The sequence below is a fragment of the Talpa occidentalis genome, unplaced genomic scaffold (genome assembly GCF_014898055.3).
Source record: "Talpa occidentalis isolate TD23 unplaced genomic scaffold, MPIMG_talOcc4v2.1 talOcc4.5, whole genome shotgun sequence".
Taxonomy (NCBI): Eukaryota; Metazoa; Chordata; class Mammalia; order Eulipotyphla; family Talpidae; genus Talpa; species Talpa occidentalis.
In genome coordinates this window covers 39,788,717-39,809,161 of record NW_023604861.1, presented here as the reverse complement: position 1 = coordinate 39,809,161, position 20,445 = coordinate 39,788,717, and the positions used below count along the sequence as shown (strand labels likewise).

Genomic DNA, 20,445 nt, shown 5'->3' with positions numbered 1-20,445 from the left:
ACCTCCTCAGGTGCAGTCCCCACAGAGCCTCCTTCACCAATGCCCCCGTGCATCATCACCACAGTCCCCTGTGCTCCTCCCTCCCTCCCTCTGATTCCCTCTCCCTCCTCCTCCTCTTTTAAGGCTATTGTTTCCTTATTTATTCTCTATATTATTGATCTGTCCATGGTTGTGAGTGGCATGTTAACATCCCCTGGTATTATTGCATTTTCAATATCTTTGATTCTATTAATAATATCCTTATATTTTGGTGCTGTAACATGTGATGTACATTTATGCTATTTCTCCTATTAGACCCTTTATCATAATATGTCAGTCTATCTCTTATTTCCTATTTTTAATGAAAATATATTTTATTTAAATATAGCTATTATTGATTTGTTTGGGGTTTTTGATTCCTGTTTGCTTGTATAATTGTCTTCCAGCCTTTCACTTTAAGTCCAGGCTTGTCTGTGGTGGTAAGAGAGGTTTCCTGTAAACAAAAAGATGGACATTGTTTTAAAATCCACTCAGCCACTGTTAGGGCAGCAAGGCACAGAGAAGGTTCTCTATGGATCTGGGCACATGGGGAAAGGAGAGTCCTGGAGCCCACAGTGGCTTTTTCAGACTTTTTTTTTTTTTTTTTTTTTTTTATAAAAGATCTTTTCTTATTTATTTATTTTTTTTTTAAGGGCATGTATTTTTTTTATTTATTTATTTGCTTGTTTGTTTGTTTGTACATGCACTGGGTACAGTCAGAAGCGCGGGAGGGTGAGAGAATTCACCAGAGCCAAAGCGGGGAGCAGAGCAGGCAGAAGGACCGAAGTACACTGCTGAGGGGAGCAGCGGGCGGCAGGAGAGGTCTGCGCGCCATGTGGGACCCTCCTCTGGTGGCCGGGGAGCAGCCGGGGATCGAACCAGCGCCACAGAGGCCGCGGGCAGCTTCGCAACCCAGCGCTCAACCGCTGCGCCACCGGGGAGGCCCGCTTTTTCAGACTTTTAATGATCTTTCTACATTATTTGAATTGAGGCAACCAGGGGGGCTCTCTGGGCTACCCCTTGTAGCTCATCTCCTGGGGTGTAAAAGTGATACCGTTTTCTCCCCAGGTCCCATAGACACAAACATCAACCAAAGTTCTCCTGCCTTTTGGAGGAACTGTCAATCCATCAGTTTCTTTTCTTTGTGTCAGCAGTGATGAGCTGTGAATAAGGAATCATGGTCCTCTTCCATCCCCGCCAACTCTGCTGCCTCTGGGGTCATGGGCTGGTCCTCACAGGCCGTCTCTTCCTCCACTCAAGGTATCTTTCCTCATCTCCCAGACTTTGTCTACCTACTGTGTTCTTGCAGCATGGTTAGCTCTTCTTGCATCTGCTCTACTTTGGCCACCTCCTCTGCTGCCATGGTGCCTCCAGCGTTTTCCTTGACTCCATACAAGGAGCTGTGAGGAAACACTCATCCCCCAGCCTCACCTCTGAGGAGGCACCATGTACTCGGAGAAAGCACCTCCCCACTGTGTGTAGAGTCCTTTCCACCTGCTCCAGGGACTCATCCACCTCAGGCCACTTCTGGGAAGGTGCCTACACGAGCAGTGGGCAGCCACCGAGTACTACATGCTCACGGCTCATGACCCCTCAGTCCCTCCTAGGGTTTTTGGAGGGCTCCATACCCATCGTGTGGAATCATCCTGCCAATCCACGCCAGTGTAGTGCAGGAAGGCAACAGCTGGTTTTCTGCTGATTCAGGCAGACAGTTAAAGGAGAGTCCAGAACCCTCAGTGGTTTTTTCAGTCTTTTAATGATCTTTCTACATGATTTGTAGTGAGCTTACCAGATGCAGGGCAGGTGGGGTGCCAGAGGTCAAGGAGTCTGGGAGGCCTCCTAACCCCCAAGAATCTTTACTTTCTTTGGGCTCTCTGGTATTCCCTGGCATCTCCACCGCCCTTCATTGCACTCCACCACTTGGTCATCTGCTGCCCTCTGTCCTCTGTGATGCCGCCCTGATATTCTCAGTCCCTCAGCTCAGGTGTGCCCACTTACTCACGCCCTCACCATATTCGAGGTGCCCACCATCAAGCATGCGTATCCCAAGCCCACGCTCCCAAGCGCCTCCTGCATTCAAGGCTGCAGGTGATAGGCACAGAGGCCAGTGGCGCAAAGGCCTGACTAATCTTCATTTACCCTACAGCCACTCTGGACCTTTTAACAGCTGAATTCAAATCATTTACATTTGAAGTGATTATTGAAACATAAGTAGGTATTATCACTTTATTTTAAGATTTTTTTGTTGGTCTTTGTCTTTTTTGACATCTTTAATGTTTTGTTTAGCTTTCATTTCTGCAGTCTCATGTGTTACTTCTGTTGATTTTTGTTTGAAGTTTCTGCTGAGGTTAAGTACATGATGGATTATTTTTGTGGCCCATTGGATGATCTGATCTCACACTTGCTGTATAATTGTATAATTTAGGTGTTTGTTACCGGTATATATTTTGTGGGTTTTTTGTGGTTGTTGTTGCCTTATATTGGCCCTTTTATTCTTTCATGTTAGCTTGGTGTTGATAAATTCCTTCAGTTTTTTTGCTTTTCAGTGAAGTTCCCCACCCTTTTATTTTGAACAATAACCTTGCAGGTTAAAGTATTCTATGCTGGCAATCTTTGTTTCTGAGTCCTTTAAATGTGACCTAACATTCCCTTTTTGCCTAGAACAGTTCTATTGAAAGGTCTGCAGACAGTGTAATTGTCTTACAGGTTATTGTTCTTCCCCTTGATGCTCTAAGTATTCTGTCTTTGTCATTGTTTTTCAACGATATTATTATGATGCATATTGGATGGTGTCAGTCTGGTATTATTTTGTTTGGAACTTCTTTGGCCTCTTGCAACAGAATGTCTGGTTCATTTTCCAGAGTAAGGTGATTCTCAGAAATTATTTATTTAAATAATTTCCTATACCATTCTCTTTTGCTTCTCTTTCTGGGAAATCCCCCCCCCCCCAACTCATGGATGTCATTTTTCTTTAGGTTGTCCAAAATAGTTTTTGTGCTGTTTTCATTTTTTTAATTATTCTTTCTCTTTGTTTTCCTACTTTTGTGTTCACTGCCACTGCCCTTTCAAGTGCACTAATTCTCTCCATTATTTGTGTTTGTCTACTGTTGCCATCCTCTATTGTATATTTTAATTTGGTTATAGCATTTTTTCACATTTATTAGCACTAGTTGTAGCAATCTCATAGTTTGTCATTCTTTGTTGTGTTCCCATTTTACATGATCTATCATTTCCCTTAATTCAGTAAGATTGGTTACAATGTTACCTTAAACTCCTCTTCAGGAATTTTCTGTATTGCTGCTGGATTGAGATGTCGGTTGGGGTATTTTTACCTGTCATTTGTGATGCATTCTTTTGTCTCTTCATTTTTAGTTTTTATGGGCTGTAAAAGGGTTTATTTTATCAATAAATTGGCTTTTTGTCCCTCCTACAAAAATCTGTATATAATCTTGAGTTCTTAACCCAGGATTTTTTTTCTATTATTTTTTTGATGTAGTCTTTTTTGAAGATTTATTTATTTATACAAGAGCTGGGGTACAGGTCAGAGGCATGGGAGGGTGAAAGAATTCACCAGAGACAGATCAGGGAGCAGAACAGGCAGATGGACCAACGACACTGCAACACTGCGACACTGCTGAGGGGAGCAGGGCTCAGCAGGAGAGGTCTGCCACCCCATGTGGGTTTCTCCCTGACTGGCGGGGAATCGAACCCACGCTGCAGAGGCTGCGGACAGCTTCACAGTGCGGCGCTCAACCCACTGCGCCACCGGGGAGGCCCCCTCTTTCTATTGTTTTAAAGACGACTGTCTTGATGCTTGTTCAGATGGCAAGGGCACTGGTGCTGGTAATGGAATAATAGGTAGAAGAAAACGCGAGTAGTAGGGCACCAAAAGGAAACCCCAAGAGAGCATTAAGCATTCAAGCTTCCTGTAGTGCTGTGGATACCTGAGATGTGTGGTGGGGTCTATAGCAATTCTCTTCCCTAGGCTAACTCACACATTAAATGTCTGGTATAGTCTCATGCCAGCCTCAACTTGTAGAGCTGAGTGAGGACTATAGCTGAGACAGGGTCACAAGTCAGGAATTGTTCTCTTTGTTTTTCAGTTAAGGAGCCATAATCTGGGGTTTTCTGGCCTATTATTAAGGTTCAGCTGTTTAAGCTCTGCTCAGGGGAAATATACAGTTATTACTTCAGTTTTGGCACTGGTTTGAGGTAAGGCAGGTGATTCAGATATTATACTCCCAGGCTGCCAATAGCACGTCTTCTATGAAGAGACATGGGTGATCCTTCCTGGCTCCTTGTGTCTGTTCAGGCTCCAAATCTTTTAGACCAGGAGCCTTAGGCTCAAGCAAGTCATCATCGCTCTGTGCTCTTGCTCCTTTAGTTCTCCAGTGTTGGCCTCCTTCTCCATTGCAGGTCCAGTTCTCCAATGTCTTTGATGAGAATCTATACTCCTGAGGGGCTCCATCTATACCCAGAGGGACTCCACTCAGCAGCTGCCCTTTCCCCTCATAGGTTGTACTGCTCCGGAATTCTTTAGAAAAATCCTACGTATTCATTGAGTCCATTTTATTTTTTTTATTTTTTTTTAAGATTTATTTATTTTTATACAAGAATCGGAGTACAGACCAGATGCACAGAGGATAAGAGGATTCACCGGAGACAGAGCAGGGAACAGAACAGGCAGACTGAAGACATACACTGCTGAGGGGAGCAGCAGCCTTGACAGGAAAGGTCTGCTTCGCCATGTGGGAATCTCCCTGGCTGGCCGGGATTGAACCAGCGCTGCAGAGGCTGCGGACAGCTTCACCGTGCGGCATTCAACCACCTGCGCCACCAGGGAGGCCCTCATTGAGTCCATTGAGTCTTCATTGAGTCCTCATTGAGTCCATACATTTTTTGGTGCCCCCTACAGCTGAACGTACCAGGGAAGTAGAAGCCCACAGGACATCTGGCACCTATGGTGATACTTTCCTAGATTTTTCCTCCAGTTTCATTACTGGTTTTAGAGATTTCTCTTCTTTCTTATAAACTCACAAATTCATGTAAAATGGTGTTTTACATTCATTTATTTACATTCAAAAACTCATTTAAAATGGTGTTTAAACATTTTATTCAGCATTGTTAAGTGTTTTGTAATGGGAGGGTTTCTGCTGGTGTATCTTTTTAATCTAATTCCTCTCACTCATACTATCTCTCTCTCAACTTGTTATGTCCTTCTTAATCTCTTATTTCATCCTTTTTAATAATGGCAAGTATTGTTTTTTTCTCTTATCACTGTAATAAAATTTTCAGTGGTTTACATACTTCCTGAACTGACAGGATGTTATTTTCTTTGTCCTACAATATTTTTAAAATAGATTGCATTTCCTCCTTTTTACTTATTCTTGAATGTAGAATGATCTATCCTGATCTGGTGTTTGCCAGCAGATTGGTCCAATTGTCTTTGGCCCTCTTGCCTATCCACTTGGGTTCTGGTCAAATTCCCTTCCTAAGATCTAGCAGGTTTTGACTTTCATGGTGCCTCTGAGATAAACCCATATAAAAGATGGTATATTTTCATCTACTATCACATAACTTTCCTATACACTGAATAGAGGGAGTGTCAGAAAAACTAAAGTTCAAGTTTTCTCAGGACTGCTTTTCCTGTCCCATGTCTTCATCTGAAAACATTGCTAAGGAACCATCACCTATTCTCCTGTTTACCTCTTTTCTACAGTTCTGTGCTGTTGTGTTTTATTTCATGTTGATGGTTTGTGAATGAGGACAGAGTAAACAAATTGTTTCAGTTCATAGTTCATATCACTGCTTAAAACATGAACAAAACATCTGGTGGCCTCAATTTGCCTATAAGATATAATCTAATTTTGCCGCAGAATCATTCAAGATTCTTCACTCTATAATCTTTTCCCCACTTGATGACTTTGCTGTCTCCCTCTAGACAATAAATACTTTCTCCAAAGATTATGCCCCTCACCAAATTATACACCTTGCTGATTTCACTGTCCTAACAAGTTAACCATGCTGGTCAGGTCTCTAAGCCTTCACTCATGCTCTATATCCCTATTCTTTCTTTCTTTCTTTCTTTTTTTTTAAGATTTATTTATTTATGCATACAACAGCTGGAGTACAGGCCAGAGATGGAGGGGAGAGGGCGGTGAGAGGATTTACCAGAAACAGAGTGGGGAACAGAATAGGCAGATTGACCGAAGTATACTGCTGAGGGGAGCAGCGGGCAAGATGGGAGAGGTCTGCTGCACCTATATGGGTTGCTCCCTGGCCAGCCGGGGATTGAATTTGTGCTGCAGAGACTGCAGATTGCTTCATAGTGCAATGCTTAACACTTGCCCCACCAGGGAGGCCCTATCCCTATTCTTTCTTGATCCAAATCTAGAACTAATATTCAAAGTACAGTTTAGGCACTACCTTTTCTCTGGCTCACATACCTCTTTCACATTGCAAATCTGTCATTCTCAAAAAACCTCCCCATTTTCTGGAGGTTAATGTGCAAATTTTTTCCCTGAGCACTACTTTCCAGTTTTCTCTCTACAAACTATTTTATGAACTTGATCTCTAGATGCATTGGATTATTCACTGCATCTATTTTCATTTCTTTGTACCTTTATACATACTCCTCTCTCTGCCAGATAGGACTTGTTCTTTTCTCAGTCTAAAAAACTCTAACATATCCTTTAAGAACCTCTTCAAGCATGATCTTTTATATGAACCTTTGCTGAATTCTCCCAGGTGAAGTGTTCCATCCCAAAGTAATTTGAAACTAAATAATCCTACACACGTTATGTTTTTGTAATTCTTTATCTGTATGTTTGTCTTCAATACTTGAGGTGAGCCCATTGCTACACAGGACCTAGTAGGCTACTGCTTAATCAATTGTTGCTGAGTAAATGTTGAATGCTAACTTGTATCCATCTCCTCATTATCTTAACTCTGAGAGCTCTTAGTGTTTACATCAGCCATTTTGCTGAATTACATTTGATTCTTCTCCCGCTGTTTCAAGTGTGTAATTAAAGATTAAATAGTGTGTACCTTAAGTTTTAATGCCCAGTAAGATTAAATAGAGATGCCCTGATTAAGGTACTTAACTCTTCCAGCCTCAGTTTCCTCATCTGTTAAATGGACAATAATAATAGTATTGCAAAGTGTTGCTGTAGGAAGTGACATAATGCATTCAAGCATTATGTCTTACACATGTATGTAATCAAAGTGGAAGGAGCATTTATGAAGTGTTACATTCTACACTTATGTAATTTCTCCCAGCAGCCTCATAGTGTGTGAGGATTATGAGAAAACACATGTAAAAGCATTTTATAATTCACTATACAAACTTTTTACTTATGTTTTCCCTGTTTCTCCTACTAGGTGAGATGCCTGTTTCAGTCTTTACCCCTTCAGTCCAGCTCCTCAGCAAGATGCACAAGGTCTTACCCAGTTCAGCGTTCCTTTTCAGTTTCTTATCAATTTCTTCTCAGCACCAGTGACGCATATGGTCCACTTTCAACACAGATGTGAAGATAATGCTCTAAAATTAGCAAGATCTTTAGTTGGAAATGAAGTCTTCTAAATTTTTTTTTTTTTGATAATTTTTTTGTATAACTTGATCCAAGCATTTTGCCTTGGTCAACTCATTTCTAACATTTTGGATAATCAGTATAATTGTATTGGTGTTAATTTGCCTGGTGACGATAGAGCCACACTTCCACTTTTGGTATGCATGAGAATGTTCTACTTTTTTCTCTTGCAGAAGGCATAAATGATGTTTACATAATTCTTGCATTGCAGAATGACAGGAAAAATGATTGATCTGGTGTAGGGTAAATGTTTGTCAGGCTTTTCTGCCCTCCTGCCATTAGACGAAATGCATGCTTGATGGCGAACACCTGGAGTAGGGTGCGGGCCTGCATGGGTGGGTACACCTGGGCTAAGAGATTGGGTTTATAAGGGTGGCGTCATGGGAAGGCCAGCAGAGCAAAAGAGAGACCAGAAGCAGAGAACAAGAGAATGTCGGAGAGCCCAGAAAGAGTGAAGATTTGCTGGGGGCTTGAGGGCCTGCCAGCCTTCCAGCCCCATCCCGCCCCATCCCATCCCATCCCACCCCGCCCCTGTTGTGTACCTGGTAAACTTACAAAAAGCCTGAAAAAGCCACCGAGAGCGCCAGTGCTCTCCTTTACCTGTCTGCTCCAACCATAGAAAACCTGCAGTAGGGTAAGTGAAAAAGTATCAGGCTTTTCTGCCCTCCTGCCATTAGGATTGATTATGGATCCTTGCAGTCCTAAATGCATGCCAGAGAGTGGGCACCTGGAATAGGGTGTGGGCATATGTAGGTGGGACTCACCTGGACTAAGACTGGGCTTTTAAGGGCAGCGTCACGGGGGACTCCAGAAGAACCCCAACAGCATCAGAGAACAAGGCCACCAGAGAAGGCCAGAGAACCCAGAAAGAGTGAAGACTTGCTAGGGGCTGGGAGGCCTGCCAGCCTCCCGGCCCCCTGGCACTCCTGCCTGCCTTGTAGGTGGTAAATCCCAATAAAAGCCTGCAAAAGCCACTGAGTGCTCCAGGACTTCTCCTTACCACATGTGCTTGGATCGTAGAGATCCTGCTTGGTGTATTCCTGCTGTTACACCTATGCCTTCCTGAGGCCTTTGTAATATGTTGGCAATTTTTATATATCATCATATTTAAGTTTCCACTTAAAATTTAGGGGAAAATTGTAGGGGGAGCAAAGATAAAGGATATGGCTCTTAAGTACTGCACGCCTACCTTGACTGATTGTAACCACAACTGAATCCAGCTGGGTTATCAGTTAGGAATCAAGGTAGGTCAAAGTTCCCACAATCTTGTGAACACGTATTCAGATTTTTTTTTAAAAATCCATTTTATTTTATGCATACAAGAGCTGGGGCACAGGTCAGAGGTGTGGGAGGGTGAGAGGATCCACCAGAGACAGAGCGGGGAACAAGCAGACTGACGAAATACACTGCTGAGGGGCACAGCGGGTGAGTCAGGAGAGGTCTGCTGCACCATGTGGGTTGCTCCCTGGCTGGCCGGGAGATCGAACTCGCGATCGAACTCATGCTGCTGAGGCTGTGGAGAGCTCCACAGGTTGTGTCTCAACCCCTTGCACCACAAGGAAGACCCCGTGTTCAGATTTTAAAAATGATTTAAAGCAGAGCACAGAGAAAGCGCACTATGAGAAGGTTGGGCTTGTAACTAAGGTTTAATGCAAATATCCGAAGAGTCACATCATCAAAAGTTCTTAAAAGTCTTCAGCATCTCCTGAACTCCCTGGAGTTCACCGCCCCCAGGGCGGTCAGGCTGAGGACCCAGGTGAAAGTCGCAGGCCGGGGCGCGAAGGGCAGGGGCGGAGCGCGCGGCGCAGGGGGCGCGCGGGCCGCACTTCCGCGGCAGGCGGGCGCCGCCGTAGGCCTAACCCAGCGCTCGCCGCTCCGGCTCCGCGGCCCGCCTCTGGCGCCCGGTGCCAGCTCGCTCGGGTCGGCCTCCGCGGGCACCTCCACCCCCGTGAGCCCAGCGGGTCAAAGGCGGCCCGGCCCGTGGCGCCGGGGGAAGGAGTTTCCGGCGGACGCGGCGCGGTGCCGCTTCCTGTCCCCCTCGCGGCGCAGTCTCACGCCGCCCGCCCGCACGCGACTCGCCGGGACCCCCTCCCCGCCCCCGCAACGCCCCCGGCCCCATGCAGTCCCGGATCTTGCTCCTCGGAGGTCCTGGCGGCCAAGGCGGTCAGGCCGCGCGGCGGGTGCGGCTGCTTCTGCGGCAGGTGGTGCGGGGCAGGCCGGGTGGCGACGGACGGTGGTCCGAGGTCAGGCTGCTGCACGCCCGGGCTGGGGCTGACACAGGTAACCCCTGGACGACCCCACTGCCGCTGTGGGCCCCCGCTCTCCTGCTCCCCTCCCCGGCTGCGTCGGTGCACTTGGGACCGGGCAGCGCACCGGGAGTCTGGAGATCGAAGTTCAGGTCCCCTCCTCTCCACTAGCTGCTGTGTATCACGGGGCGAGCAAGGGGCTCATTCTGTGTAGCCCCCGAGATCTGGGCTGAGGTTTCTGATAACTCGGAATAGTGCTTTCTCCTCTCCCCACTGTTGGTTCACCCTAGAAGTCTGATTTGGATTATAGTACACGCAGAGGGTAAAGCGGCAGCGCAGAGGTTGTGGAAAGCTGCACTTGACCTTGCTGTCAGTCACAGTAGCCAAGGCTCGCAGTGGCTGTAAAGTTATGTTCTCGCCAAAAAGCCCGTCGTTCACGGTTCAAAATGTATCCAAGTTTTAGTTTTCCTTTCGCACAGGTTCATCTGTTAGAGCTGAAGATCACAATTTAGTGTAACTCCTTGACTCTGCAGTGGAGATAACGTGACTTGCTAGAGATCACGCAGCTCATTAGTGACATTACAATCACATGTTCTGATTTTGAAACAGTATTTTTGGCTTGAGGGGTTTTAGGAATTGTGTGTTGGGATTGGATAATTTGTGCTGGATGAGGGAAGCCGTGTGTGCTGTTGCTGCTCTTCTAGGCAGGTAATTCTAGGAAAGATTTTCTAGGCAGTTAGTTCTAGGCAAGATTTTGTCAATGTCATTGTTGCTTACAATGACGAAGGTTTTCACTATGAAATTGGTAAATTTCATTGTTCTGTTATCTTCCTTTGCCCTACCATGCTCCAAATACTTTTTCTTGCCAGGAAATGAGGGAGTTTAAATCCCATGCATTTCATTCATTCATTCATTCATTCATTCATTTTTTCAACAAATGTTTCTTTTCCCTGCACAGAGTTGTGATTTCAGTTTTTGCCCCTTTTCAATTAGTATGACGTCTAAGGTGTTCAGTCAATTGTTGTACGTGTGTCTGAGTTATTTGTTTGTTGCTCCTTTGTTCTAGAAGGCAGAGGTCAAGGGTGAAAGTGTAACAATCTATAATTTTGGTTTGAGTTAAATGATGTGAAGTCCATTTCTGCACTGTCGGTGGGGATTTGAGGGTAGGTTACCTAATTTTGCGTCCCAGTTTCCTTAATTGTAAAATGAGGATAAGGAGAGTTTATCTTGGTATGGTTGTTGTAAGGATTTAATTAATTCAATCCCTGACACATTAAAGTTTAATAAAAGTTAGCTTAGTGTGTATATTTTAAGCAATGTGAGAATTCCTCTCTTTCCTTGGCTTTAAGGGAAATGAAACCAGTTCTTTTTAGGGTGAGAGGTGTCAGAAATATCTGGTAGACAGATAGAGCAGAATTAATTCATGTGAACTTTAAAAAAAATTATAATTGTTCTTTGTATATGAATAATGTATGTTAATTATAAAACTAGAAATTCATGTAGTGTGAAATTTTATAGTCCATTATATAGGTATTGGTGATTAATTATAAATTAATTATTGATTCTGTTAGGATTATCAGAAGTAAATTGTTTTATAACTATTTGCCTTACTACTACGAAGGTTTACAAGGTTGAAGATTAGAGGTTTATGGGTAAATGCACATGGGAACTCACCAAAGCTCTGTACTCAAGCATGAACAGCTGTGAGCCAGGTAAACTGGAGGAAAATCTCTTGACTAGTCAGTCATGACATTAGCCATGAAAGTTTCGGTGTCCCATTTTGAACCAGAGGTCATACACAGACAAATGTACAATCATAAATAGCAGTATGTTGTAACCAATTACAGTTTAGGTTGGAAAGATGCTCTCAGCTGCACTCACACATGTGACCAGTAACTCATTCTACTCTTCTTGTAATTGATCCTGCTTCTTAGTTCTTTGGAAAAACACAACCAAGTACATAAACTATAGATGCAAGTTAAATACTGTTCTTAACTTTCCTGGACTGTACGTATTTCTTATTTCTCTTTATATTTCTGTTGGTGCCTGACAACATTTTGTATCTAATAAGTACACAGTAGGTTTTTAAGTTAAAGTTCACACAGAAATAGCAGGGAGGCTAGAATTGTCCGTTGCCTTGAAAAGAATAGCTTTATCAAGCTTAGCAAGCAGAAGGAAGAGAAGGTCATTAATGTTAAAAACAAACAAAATTCAGAAAAATCCAAACCAGCTGTTTTTTATACTTTATTATTAGATATTCTAAGTATCCATAATTTGTAAATTCTTTATAGCTCTTTGAACTTCAATTAGTACTATCTGTTGGTTTTAGGAACAAAGAAGTTAGTTAACAAGTAGATTAGCTACTGCAAAGTTTTCTACAAAAACTATAGATGGAGTTTTTTGTTTTCATAGATGGAGTCAAAAAAGTTGGTTCAGTAGGACTCCGTTGTTAAATAGGTTCAGATGTGTGGTAGAAGAAACAGATGTGTAATCAGTTGGGAACAGTTGAGTAATCCACCATGATTTGTCTAGTGCTGTCCTTGAACACCATCATTATTAAAGGGATTTACTGTTTTATCTTTATGACTTTGTGCATAAAGTCAAATTTGTAGAAATATTTTTAATACTTTTGGGAAAAGAAATCTATGTTCATTGTAGGATAGTGAAAAATAGAGAAAAATCCCCTAAAATATAATCCTCCCATGCAAATCCATAATTGTCAGCTCTTTGGTGTTAATGTTATGATTTAAAAATATATATTATACAAATGAGTGTTTTTTTTAAACATTAACCATTATTGTGAACATATTGACAATGATGAATATTGCTGGGCATGATCTTTTTAAAAAGGTATAAATTCATATATATATATATATATATATATATACACACACAGTTTCACCAATTTCCCATTCTTGGACATTCAGGTTATCTATTTTTAAATATATATACAGTACAGTAAATACCCATCTATATGCATTTTTGTGATTTTTAAGAGTATGTCCTTGGGCTGCAATAAAATTAATAATGTGGGGGAGAATGTAGAACTATGGCTTCAATAATGAAGCCATTATTTCATACTGAAATAATGGTATAAAGGGAAAAACTATACTGTGGTTCCGGTTTTAGCTCTGAATTTAGTAGGTATTGAACTTTGGGAAAATTATTAACTATTTTGATCTTGAGGACTTCTTATCTACTAAAGAAATTCAGCAGTGAAATCCCAGGGCAGTTGTAACACAAAGTCTTCTATTAACAAATAATGGTGACACCAAACCAGTGGTTCTTATCCAGGAGTGGGATTCCTCCCTAGGGGATGTTTGGCAATGTATGAAGTTATCATAACTAAGAGGAAGGGGTTGCTACTGGTAAGTAGTGGGTAGAGACCAGTGATGCTGCAAATATTCTATAGTGCACAAGACAGCTCCATGAAAAAAATAATTATCCAGCCCAAAATGTCAGTAGTGCTGCTGTTGAAAACCCAGCAACTAAACAGACTTCTTTGTCAAAGCTACTAGACATCATTAAATTGTGAGTACAATTCATAGCACTGAATGACCTAACATAACCTATAGTTTACAATTTGTAAGGGATTAAGAGCATTAACAGCACATTTTAGGAGAGGCTACCACTGATATATCTGAAATACATAACTGAGAAAGGCACTTTTGAGGTTGGTAAAGATCTTGATAGTAGAACAGCCTGGAAATATCTGAGGAAAATATCTGAACTTCACATGGATTAGCCAAGAACTAAGTAAAAACTATCAGCCATATAAAAATGTTAAAGAATTATTAGAGATTATCAACACAAAATAAATCTGGCAAAGCTATATATTATACAGTTTGTTATTGATTAAACATTGAAGAAAAAAAAAATCCTTTTGGGATTCAACCCAGGCTGATGGCCACAAAGGAGAATGTATAGTTGTAGAAGATATAAATGGTGAAATTCCGTATGGACAAGAAAAGGGAATATTAATTGATAAATTTTTACTAGAAAAAAATTTACTTTATAAAAATACATCAAGGAATTCTTTTGGCTTAAGGAATTTTGAGGTAAAAGCTAATTACTTGATAAAAATTTCTGAATGTTAATATTCCTCTGATTAAAATGTTTTCAGACTATCCTTGGTGTTGAAATGTCATGTTTCTTTCTGCACATATGCTTTTTTGCAAAACAGCTATTGTTATATATTATATTTGCTTTGCCTCTGCCTTTGCATTTATAAAAACTGTTGTGTTAGTCAGCAATCATTTGGTTTTAAATGACAGATTGTGCACAGAAAAATAATTGATTTTTCACAGAGGGGAAGTCTAGTGGAAGTTATTGAGAACTTTTGCTTTGTCTTATTTGTTTCATGTAGGAATTCTTAGTAAATAACCCACTGGGCTTTATTGTTTTTGTGTAACTAGAAACACTGAATTTTTGGGTTATTTTACTAGAGAACTTGAAGTTGTGTGTAAAATAGAACCTCTAAAGATGTGAAAAAGATTGCTGATAAATGTTAAAGATACTATCCTATGGATGCTTTGGATGAACTTAAATAAAATGCATCCTTTTGTGTTTTATTGATTTTATTATTGTATTAGTGATAAAATAAAACTGATTAATTTATGTAACATCCTTTGGATAGAAGTTTGAGAGCATGATTTAACAGACAGATACATGGCATATTTCTATAACATCTCTTTCAATAGTTTGGGGAAATCATTGCAAAATTCATAGTATGCTGTTTTCTAATCTCTTGTAATGATTATTTCGTTCTTTTTTTTTTTTTTTAGGTGATACTATTAACATTGGAGATGTATCCTACAAGTTGAAAACTCCTAAAAGCCCGGAACTTGTGCCACAGAACTACAGTAAGAAATAGATATTTATGAATGAATAACTTTTAACTACTCATTATGGGAATTTTCAGACAGACACAAAAATCAGAGACAATAATTTATACCTTTTATACTTACCACTTAGCTTCAATATTTATCAATATATGTCAGTCAAGGATTACCTCTACATGATGGGTTATTTTTCTCTGTGTTCTCTAGATACTCTCTTTGCCTTTGTCTTTTGATAGTTTGACTATGCATCTAAATGTGAATTTCTTTGAATTTGACCTACTTGGATTTTTTAGCATCACAGATTGCTGATTAATATTTTTCATCAATTTGGGTTTTGTTTTTTTGGCAGTTCTTTCTCACTATTACATCTTTCTTCCCTCTTTTTGGGACTCCCATTAGGTATATATTATTGTAGGTGGTGTCGCACAGATTTCTGAGGTTCTATTTCTTTTTTCCTTTTTGTTAGATTTGATAAACTCAGTTGACCCGTCTTCAAGTTTGCAGATCCTTGTGCCTATTCTCGTCAATTGCTGTGCCTCTCTAGTGAATTTTTTCCATTTTACTTATTGTAGTTTTCAACTTTAGAATTACTTTTTGGTCTTTTTTAATAATTTTATTTCTTTATTGATCTTTACCGGTGAGATATTGTAACACTGTCCTTTAACTGTTTAGATATGATTTCTTTTAAATCTTTGAACATATATAATATGTTCAAATTATACTGATTTAAAGTGTCTACTAAATTTAATGTCTGACTTCCTCAGTCAGCTTTTATTGACTGCTTTTTCTCTGTGTGAGCAAATACTTTCCCATTTTCTTGTGTTTCTTATATATTTTTTTTGTTGAAAAGTATACATAGCATATAGTATAATGTGGTAATTCTATAAATCAGATTGCTGTCTTCCCCAGAGTTCGTTTTGCTCCTTGTTGCTGCTGTTTATTTAGTGTTCATAGACTTTTTCTAAAGTGTTTGTTCTTTGTCATGTGCAGCCGCTGAAATTTCTGCTTAGTTATTTTAGTGGTGAGTTAATGATTGGACAGAGACTTCTTCATTGCTTTAAATAAGTAATGTTTTTTAAGTCTGCCCAGAATCTCTGTGGGTATATTGGGCATGATTTCAGTGCTTCACAGGAATCTTTGAATGCTCTTATCCTCCATTTCCTGCTTATATAAAGCCTCAACTTCATTCCAGGTGAGAGATTAGGTCCTGCTTAAGGACTTCCCTGCATATTGGTATAGTCCTGCACGTGTGCTGGTCTTCTAGATTCCCAGGCATACCTTGGAGTTTTTCAAAGCCTCCTTTGGACATCTCATTCCCAGTTCAGTTTTAATTTTTTTTAAGTATTTTTTTATTATCCTCTTGTCAGCTTCAGCTTCAGGCAGGCATGATGTTAAGAAATTGTTGCTGATCCCCCCCCCCTTTTTTTTTTTCTGCAAATGCTCCTGGTAGTGCACTGGGAAGCTCCAAGTGGGACCAAAAAAAGACATGCTCTAAGAATGAGTATTCCAGAGAGCTACTAGACAGACCAAGTAGAGATAGTTCTCTAGGAATGAGGGTTTTGAGGAGGTCACACCCAGTTCTGCCCCCTTCAGTGTTTGCCAGGCTGTTGGTTCTCACTCTCATTGTGGTAGTTCTTTCTCAAGACCACTACTAAAGTTCATAGTTGTTACTGAGTTTTACTCATTTTTCTAAGATATGTGCCCGTCAGATTTTGAAAAGCCTTTTGCTAATTTCAAGAGTTCTAAAAAAAAAAGTTGATTTTGACAATATTGCCAGCATTCTAATCGCTTTTATAAAAGAGTGGATTTTCAGAGGTTGTTATTCTGCTGTTCCCGGTGTGCTCATCTTTGCATTGTGGTTTTAATTGGCATTACCCTGACGAGTAAGGATGTTTGAGACACTCTTCTTGTCCATTTATGTTTTTGTGGAGTGTCTATTTAAATGTTTTGCCTATTTAAAAAATTGATTTGTGGGCCTCCCTGGTGGTGCAAGGGGTTAAGCACCGAACTAAGAAGCAAACCGCAGCCTCTGCAGCACAAGTTCGATCCCCGGCCCGCCCTGTGGTTTCTCTCTGGTCGGCTGGGGATCAAACCCGTGCTGCAGAGGCTGCGGATTGCTTCATAGCGCGGTGCTTAACCCCTTGAGCCACCAGGGAGGCCATGAAATTGAAATTATTGAGACTTGATCCATCATATAGTCTGTCTTTTTGAAAGTCAGATGTAAACTTTGAAAAGATGTTCTGCTTATATTGAAAAAGTGAAGTGTTCTGCTTGAAAGTGTTCTGCTTGAAAAGAAAAGTGTTCTGCTTATATTGAATGGTTTTTTTTGTTTTGTTTTGTTTTTTTTTTTTTTGCATAGAACAGCTGCGGTATAGGCCAGAGGTACAGGGGTGAGAGGATTCACCAGAGATTGAGTGGGGAGCAGAACAAGCAGATCTACTGAAATACACTGCTGAGGGGAGCAGCGGGCAAGATAGGAGAGGTCTGCTGCACCATTCTGTGTGGCTAGCTCCCTGACCGGGGATCTGGAATTGATCTCAGGCAGTAGCAGTAATAGTGCTGAGACTTGACCTCTAGGGAGGCCCCTGAATGTTGTATTCTATTATTATTAGTCAGTTGATGATGATGTTCAAGCTTTTTTATATTCTTACTGATTTTTGTCTACTTTATCAATTACTGAGAACAGGATGTTAAACACTTCTATTATGATTATAGATTTGTCTGTTTCTTCTATCAATTTATATCTTGTGTATTTTGAACCACTATAATAGGTATGCACATATTTATAATTGTTATATCTTCTTTATGAATGTTCGTCTTTATTACTGCTCATTGCTGTCCCTATATCTGGTAACACTTATTGTTAAAGTTTGTTTTGTCTGATATTAATATAGGCCACACTAGATTTTTTTATGCTGAGTGTTTGCATTGTATGCTTTTTCATTCTTCTACTTTCAGTTAGTCTAAGTCTATATTTAAAGTGTGTCATATGTACTGTTTATTCATTCTGACAAGCTCTTTCTTTGTATTGGAATGTTCAACCCATTTATATTTAATATAGTTATGAGCATAGCTAAGCTTAAGTCTATAATCTTAATGCTTGCTGATCTTTGTCCTATTTGTGTCTGTGTGTGTACACACACATAACCTTTTCTTGCCTTCTTTCGAGGGATAATATTTTTGTCTTCTACATTGGCTATTAGCTATTTTGTTATACCTCTTTTTATAGAGTAGTTATGTCCAGTAGAACTTTCTGAAGTGAAGGAAATATTCTGTATCTGTGCTGTCCAACAGTCGGCACTAGCCACATGTAGTTAGTAACCACTCAAAATGTGGCCAGTGAAATCAAGGAAAATTATTTTAAAATTTATTCAATTTTAGTTAATTTAAAAGTTAAATCAATAGGCTAATGACTTCTCTACTGAATAGCACAACTCTAGAGATTATAATATCTTTAACTTACCACAGTTGACTTGTTAATAATCTATTTTAAGACTAATGTGAGAACTTTTTAATATTATATTATCTCCCATACCCTTTATACTCATGTTATAAAATTTTAATTCTATATATGCCAAAAATATAGAATGCTAAAGAAGTTAAACTATATATATATACACACATATATATAATAAAGATAACTTTTTAAAACTTAAAATAAAAGTTTTTATGCATTATGCTGTTTTCCTTCCTGTTGCTTTAGGTATCCCTTCAGTCAGAAGAGCTTCTTTTAGCATTTTTTTTTTTTAAGATTTATTTATTTATTCATACAAGCACTGGGCACAGTCAGAAGCATGGGAGGGTGAGAGAATTCACCAGAGCCAGAGCAGGGAGCAGAGCAAGCAGAAAGACCGAAGTACACTGCTGAGGGGAGCAGCGGGCAGCAGGAGAGGTCTGCGCACCATGTGGGACCCTTCTTCTGTGGCCGGGGAGCAGCCGGGGATTGAACTGGCGCTGCAGAGGCTGCGGGCAGCTTCGCAACGCAGAGCTCAACCGCTGCGCCACTGGGGAGGCCCATTAGCATTTTTTTTTTAAACAGATTTGCTAGTTATAAAAAATTTTCTCTATTGTCTGCCTTAAAATGTGTTTATTGGGGTTTCATTTTCAAAGTTTTGTTTTGCTGGATCTGGAATGCCAGTTATTTTCTCTCAGTGCTTTAATGATTTTTTTTATTGTCTAATTTCTATTGTTTCTAATAAAAAGTCAGCTGTTGGTTTTTTTTTTTTGTTCTCCTGTTGTAATTCTTTTTTTCTATCTGCATTTAAGATTTTCTTTATTTTTTTCTACCATAAGTTTGGCTTTGATGTATTTAAGTGTGGTTTTCTTTGAATTAATCTTTTTTGCCTTTCTCAAAAATTTTCAAGAATTAAAAAAAAATGGCTGGGCTTTTTTTTTTTTCCTGCTTTGTATGGTCTGGCCGGTCCCACCTGGTAATTCATTTTCATTAATATATTTGTTGTTTATACAGTGTCCTTTTGATTTTTCTGTATATTTTCCATTTCTCATGCTTGAATATGTTCTTGTCCTCCTCTCCCAATATATCTTTTAACATATTTTTCATGTTCCTATAATTATAGCATCTGGGTCATTTTTAGAGTGGCTTTTATTGACTTTTTGACCATAGGTCACATTTTTCTTCTTTCATAATTTTTATATTCAGATATTGTACATAAAAGACTGAATAATATTTGTCCCAGAAAAGGGCATTCCCCTTCATCTGCTAAGCTCTGCGTGTATGTGTTTATGTTTAGAGGTGGGCATGCTGAGTTAATTTAATAATGTGCCCAAGTTGGGACTGAGTTTTGTTGTAGTTTTTGTTAGATTTCATTTGTCTCTAGCTTCAGATATTTTGAGGAAGGGCTCATGACTTTTCCTTCAAATTTTGTCGGGATCTGAAATCTGCTAAGTGTCCAGATTTCTCTTTATGCTTTGCAGATTCATACCTACCTCTTCATCCCATAGCCAATTTCTCTCTCTCTCTCTTTTTTTTTTTATAACTGCCAGATCTTTGGATTGCTAGGGAGTTCCCTTTGCCATTCAGTCCTGTATTTTGCTTTCTATAGTTCAGTTCTCTCTTGTCGTTCTTTTTTCTAACCTCCATAGGCCATGCCAGTGAAGTCCAGGAGTGCCTCAAGGAATTTATCTGAGCTGTTCTTTTCTAGCACCATCTTTGAGATTTGCGGCCTTGAGAACTGCTGAAGAGTCTTACAGGAAGTTCTAAACATACCTAGGCCTCCACTAGGTTGTTGCCTTGTACTGAGGGAAGGTCCAGAACACTTCAGGAAGGATATCTCTCAGCTTTTTATCCTGTGTTTGGTTATAATTGTACCTTCTTGTACTCTTGGTGAGGGTGACTGGGTAATAGAAAATCTGTACAGGTGGTTATAGATTTTCTCTGTGATTGGGACTTCTTGGTAGGTTGATTCATCATGCCAGGCCATATGTAAGCTTTATAAGTTTGTTGAAAGTTCAGTTTGTTTTTCCTGACACATCTATGACTATTTTTCCTCTTGCCATCCACCAGGAATGAAAGTTGGCTGTAAGTCTTTTCTAGAAAGGGTCATTACTTTCTAGAATTACTTCATTTAGGTTTCTTTGTATCCTTAGCTTTGTGGTGACTTTAAGAAACTGTGATTTTTGGGCCTCCCCAGTGGCGCAGCGGTTGAGCGCTGGGTTGCGAAGCTGCCCGCAGCCTCTGCAGCGCCGGTTCGATCCCCAGCTGTTCCCCGGCCACCGGAGGAGGGTCCCACA

At 40.3% G+C, this 20,445-nt stretch overlaps 1 protein-coding gene across 2 annotated transcripts in view; it reads left to right on the top strand.

Moving 5' to 3' along the window:
* The window catches only part of VWA8 (von Willebrand factor A domain containing 8), a 364,311-nt gene that overhangs the window by 35,516 nt on the left and 308,350 nt on the right, over positions 1–20,445 (top strand). Inside the window, exons 1-2 of one of the 2 annotated variants that reach the window (XM_037526940.2) lie at positions 9,636–9,887; positions 14,638–14,715. In XM_037526940.2, coding sequence (XP_037382837.1) covers positions 9,725–9,887; positions 14,638–14,715 — 241 coding nt within the window. In that variant the 5' untranslated portion in view covers positions 9,636–9,724. Of the gene's footprint in view, positions 1–9,635; positions 9,888–14,637; positions 14,716–20,445 lie in introns of those variants that run through there. The other variant, XM_054701470.1, reaches the window with a different exon arrangement.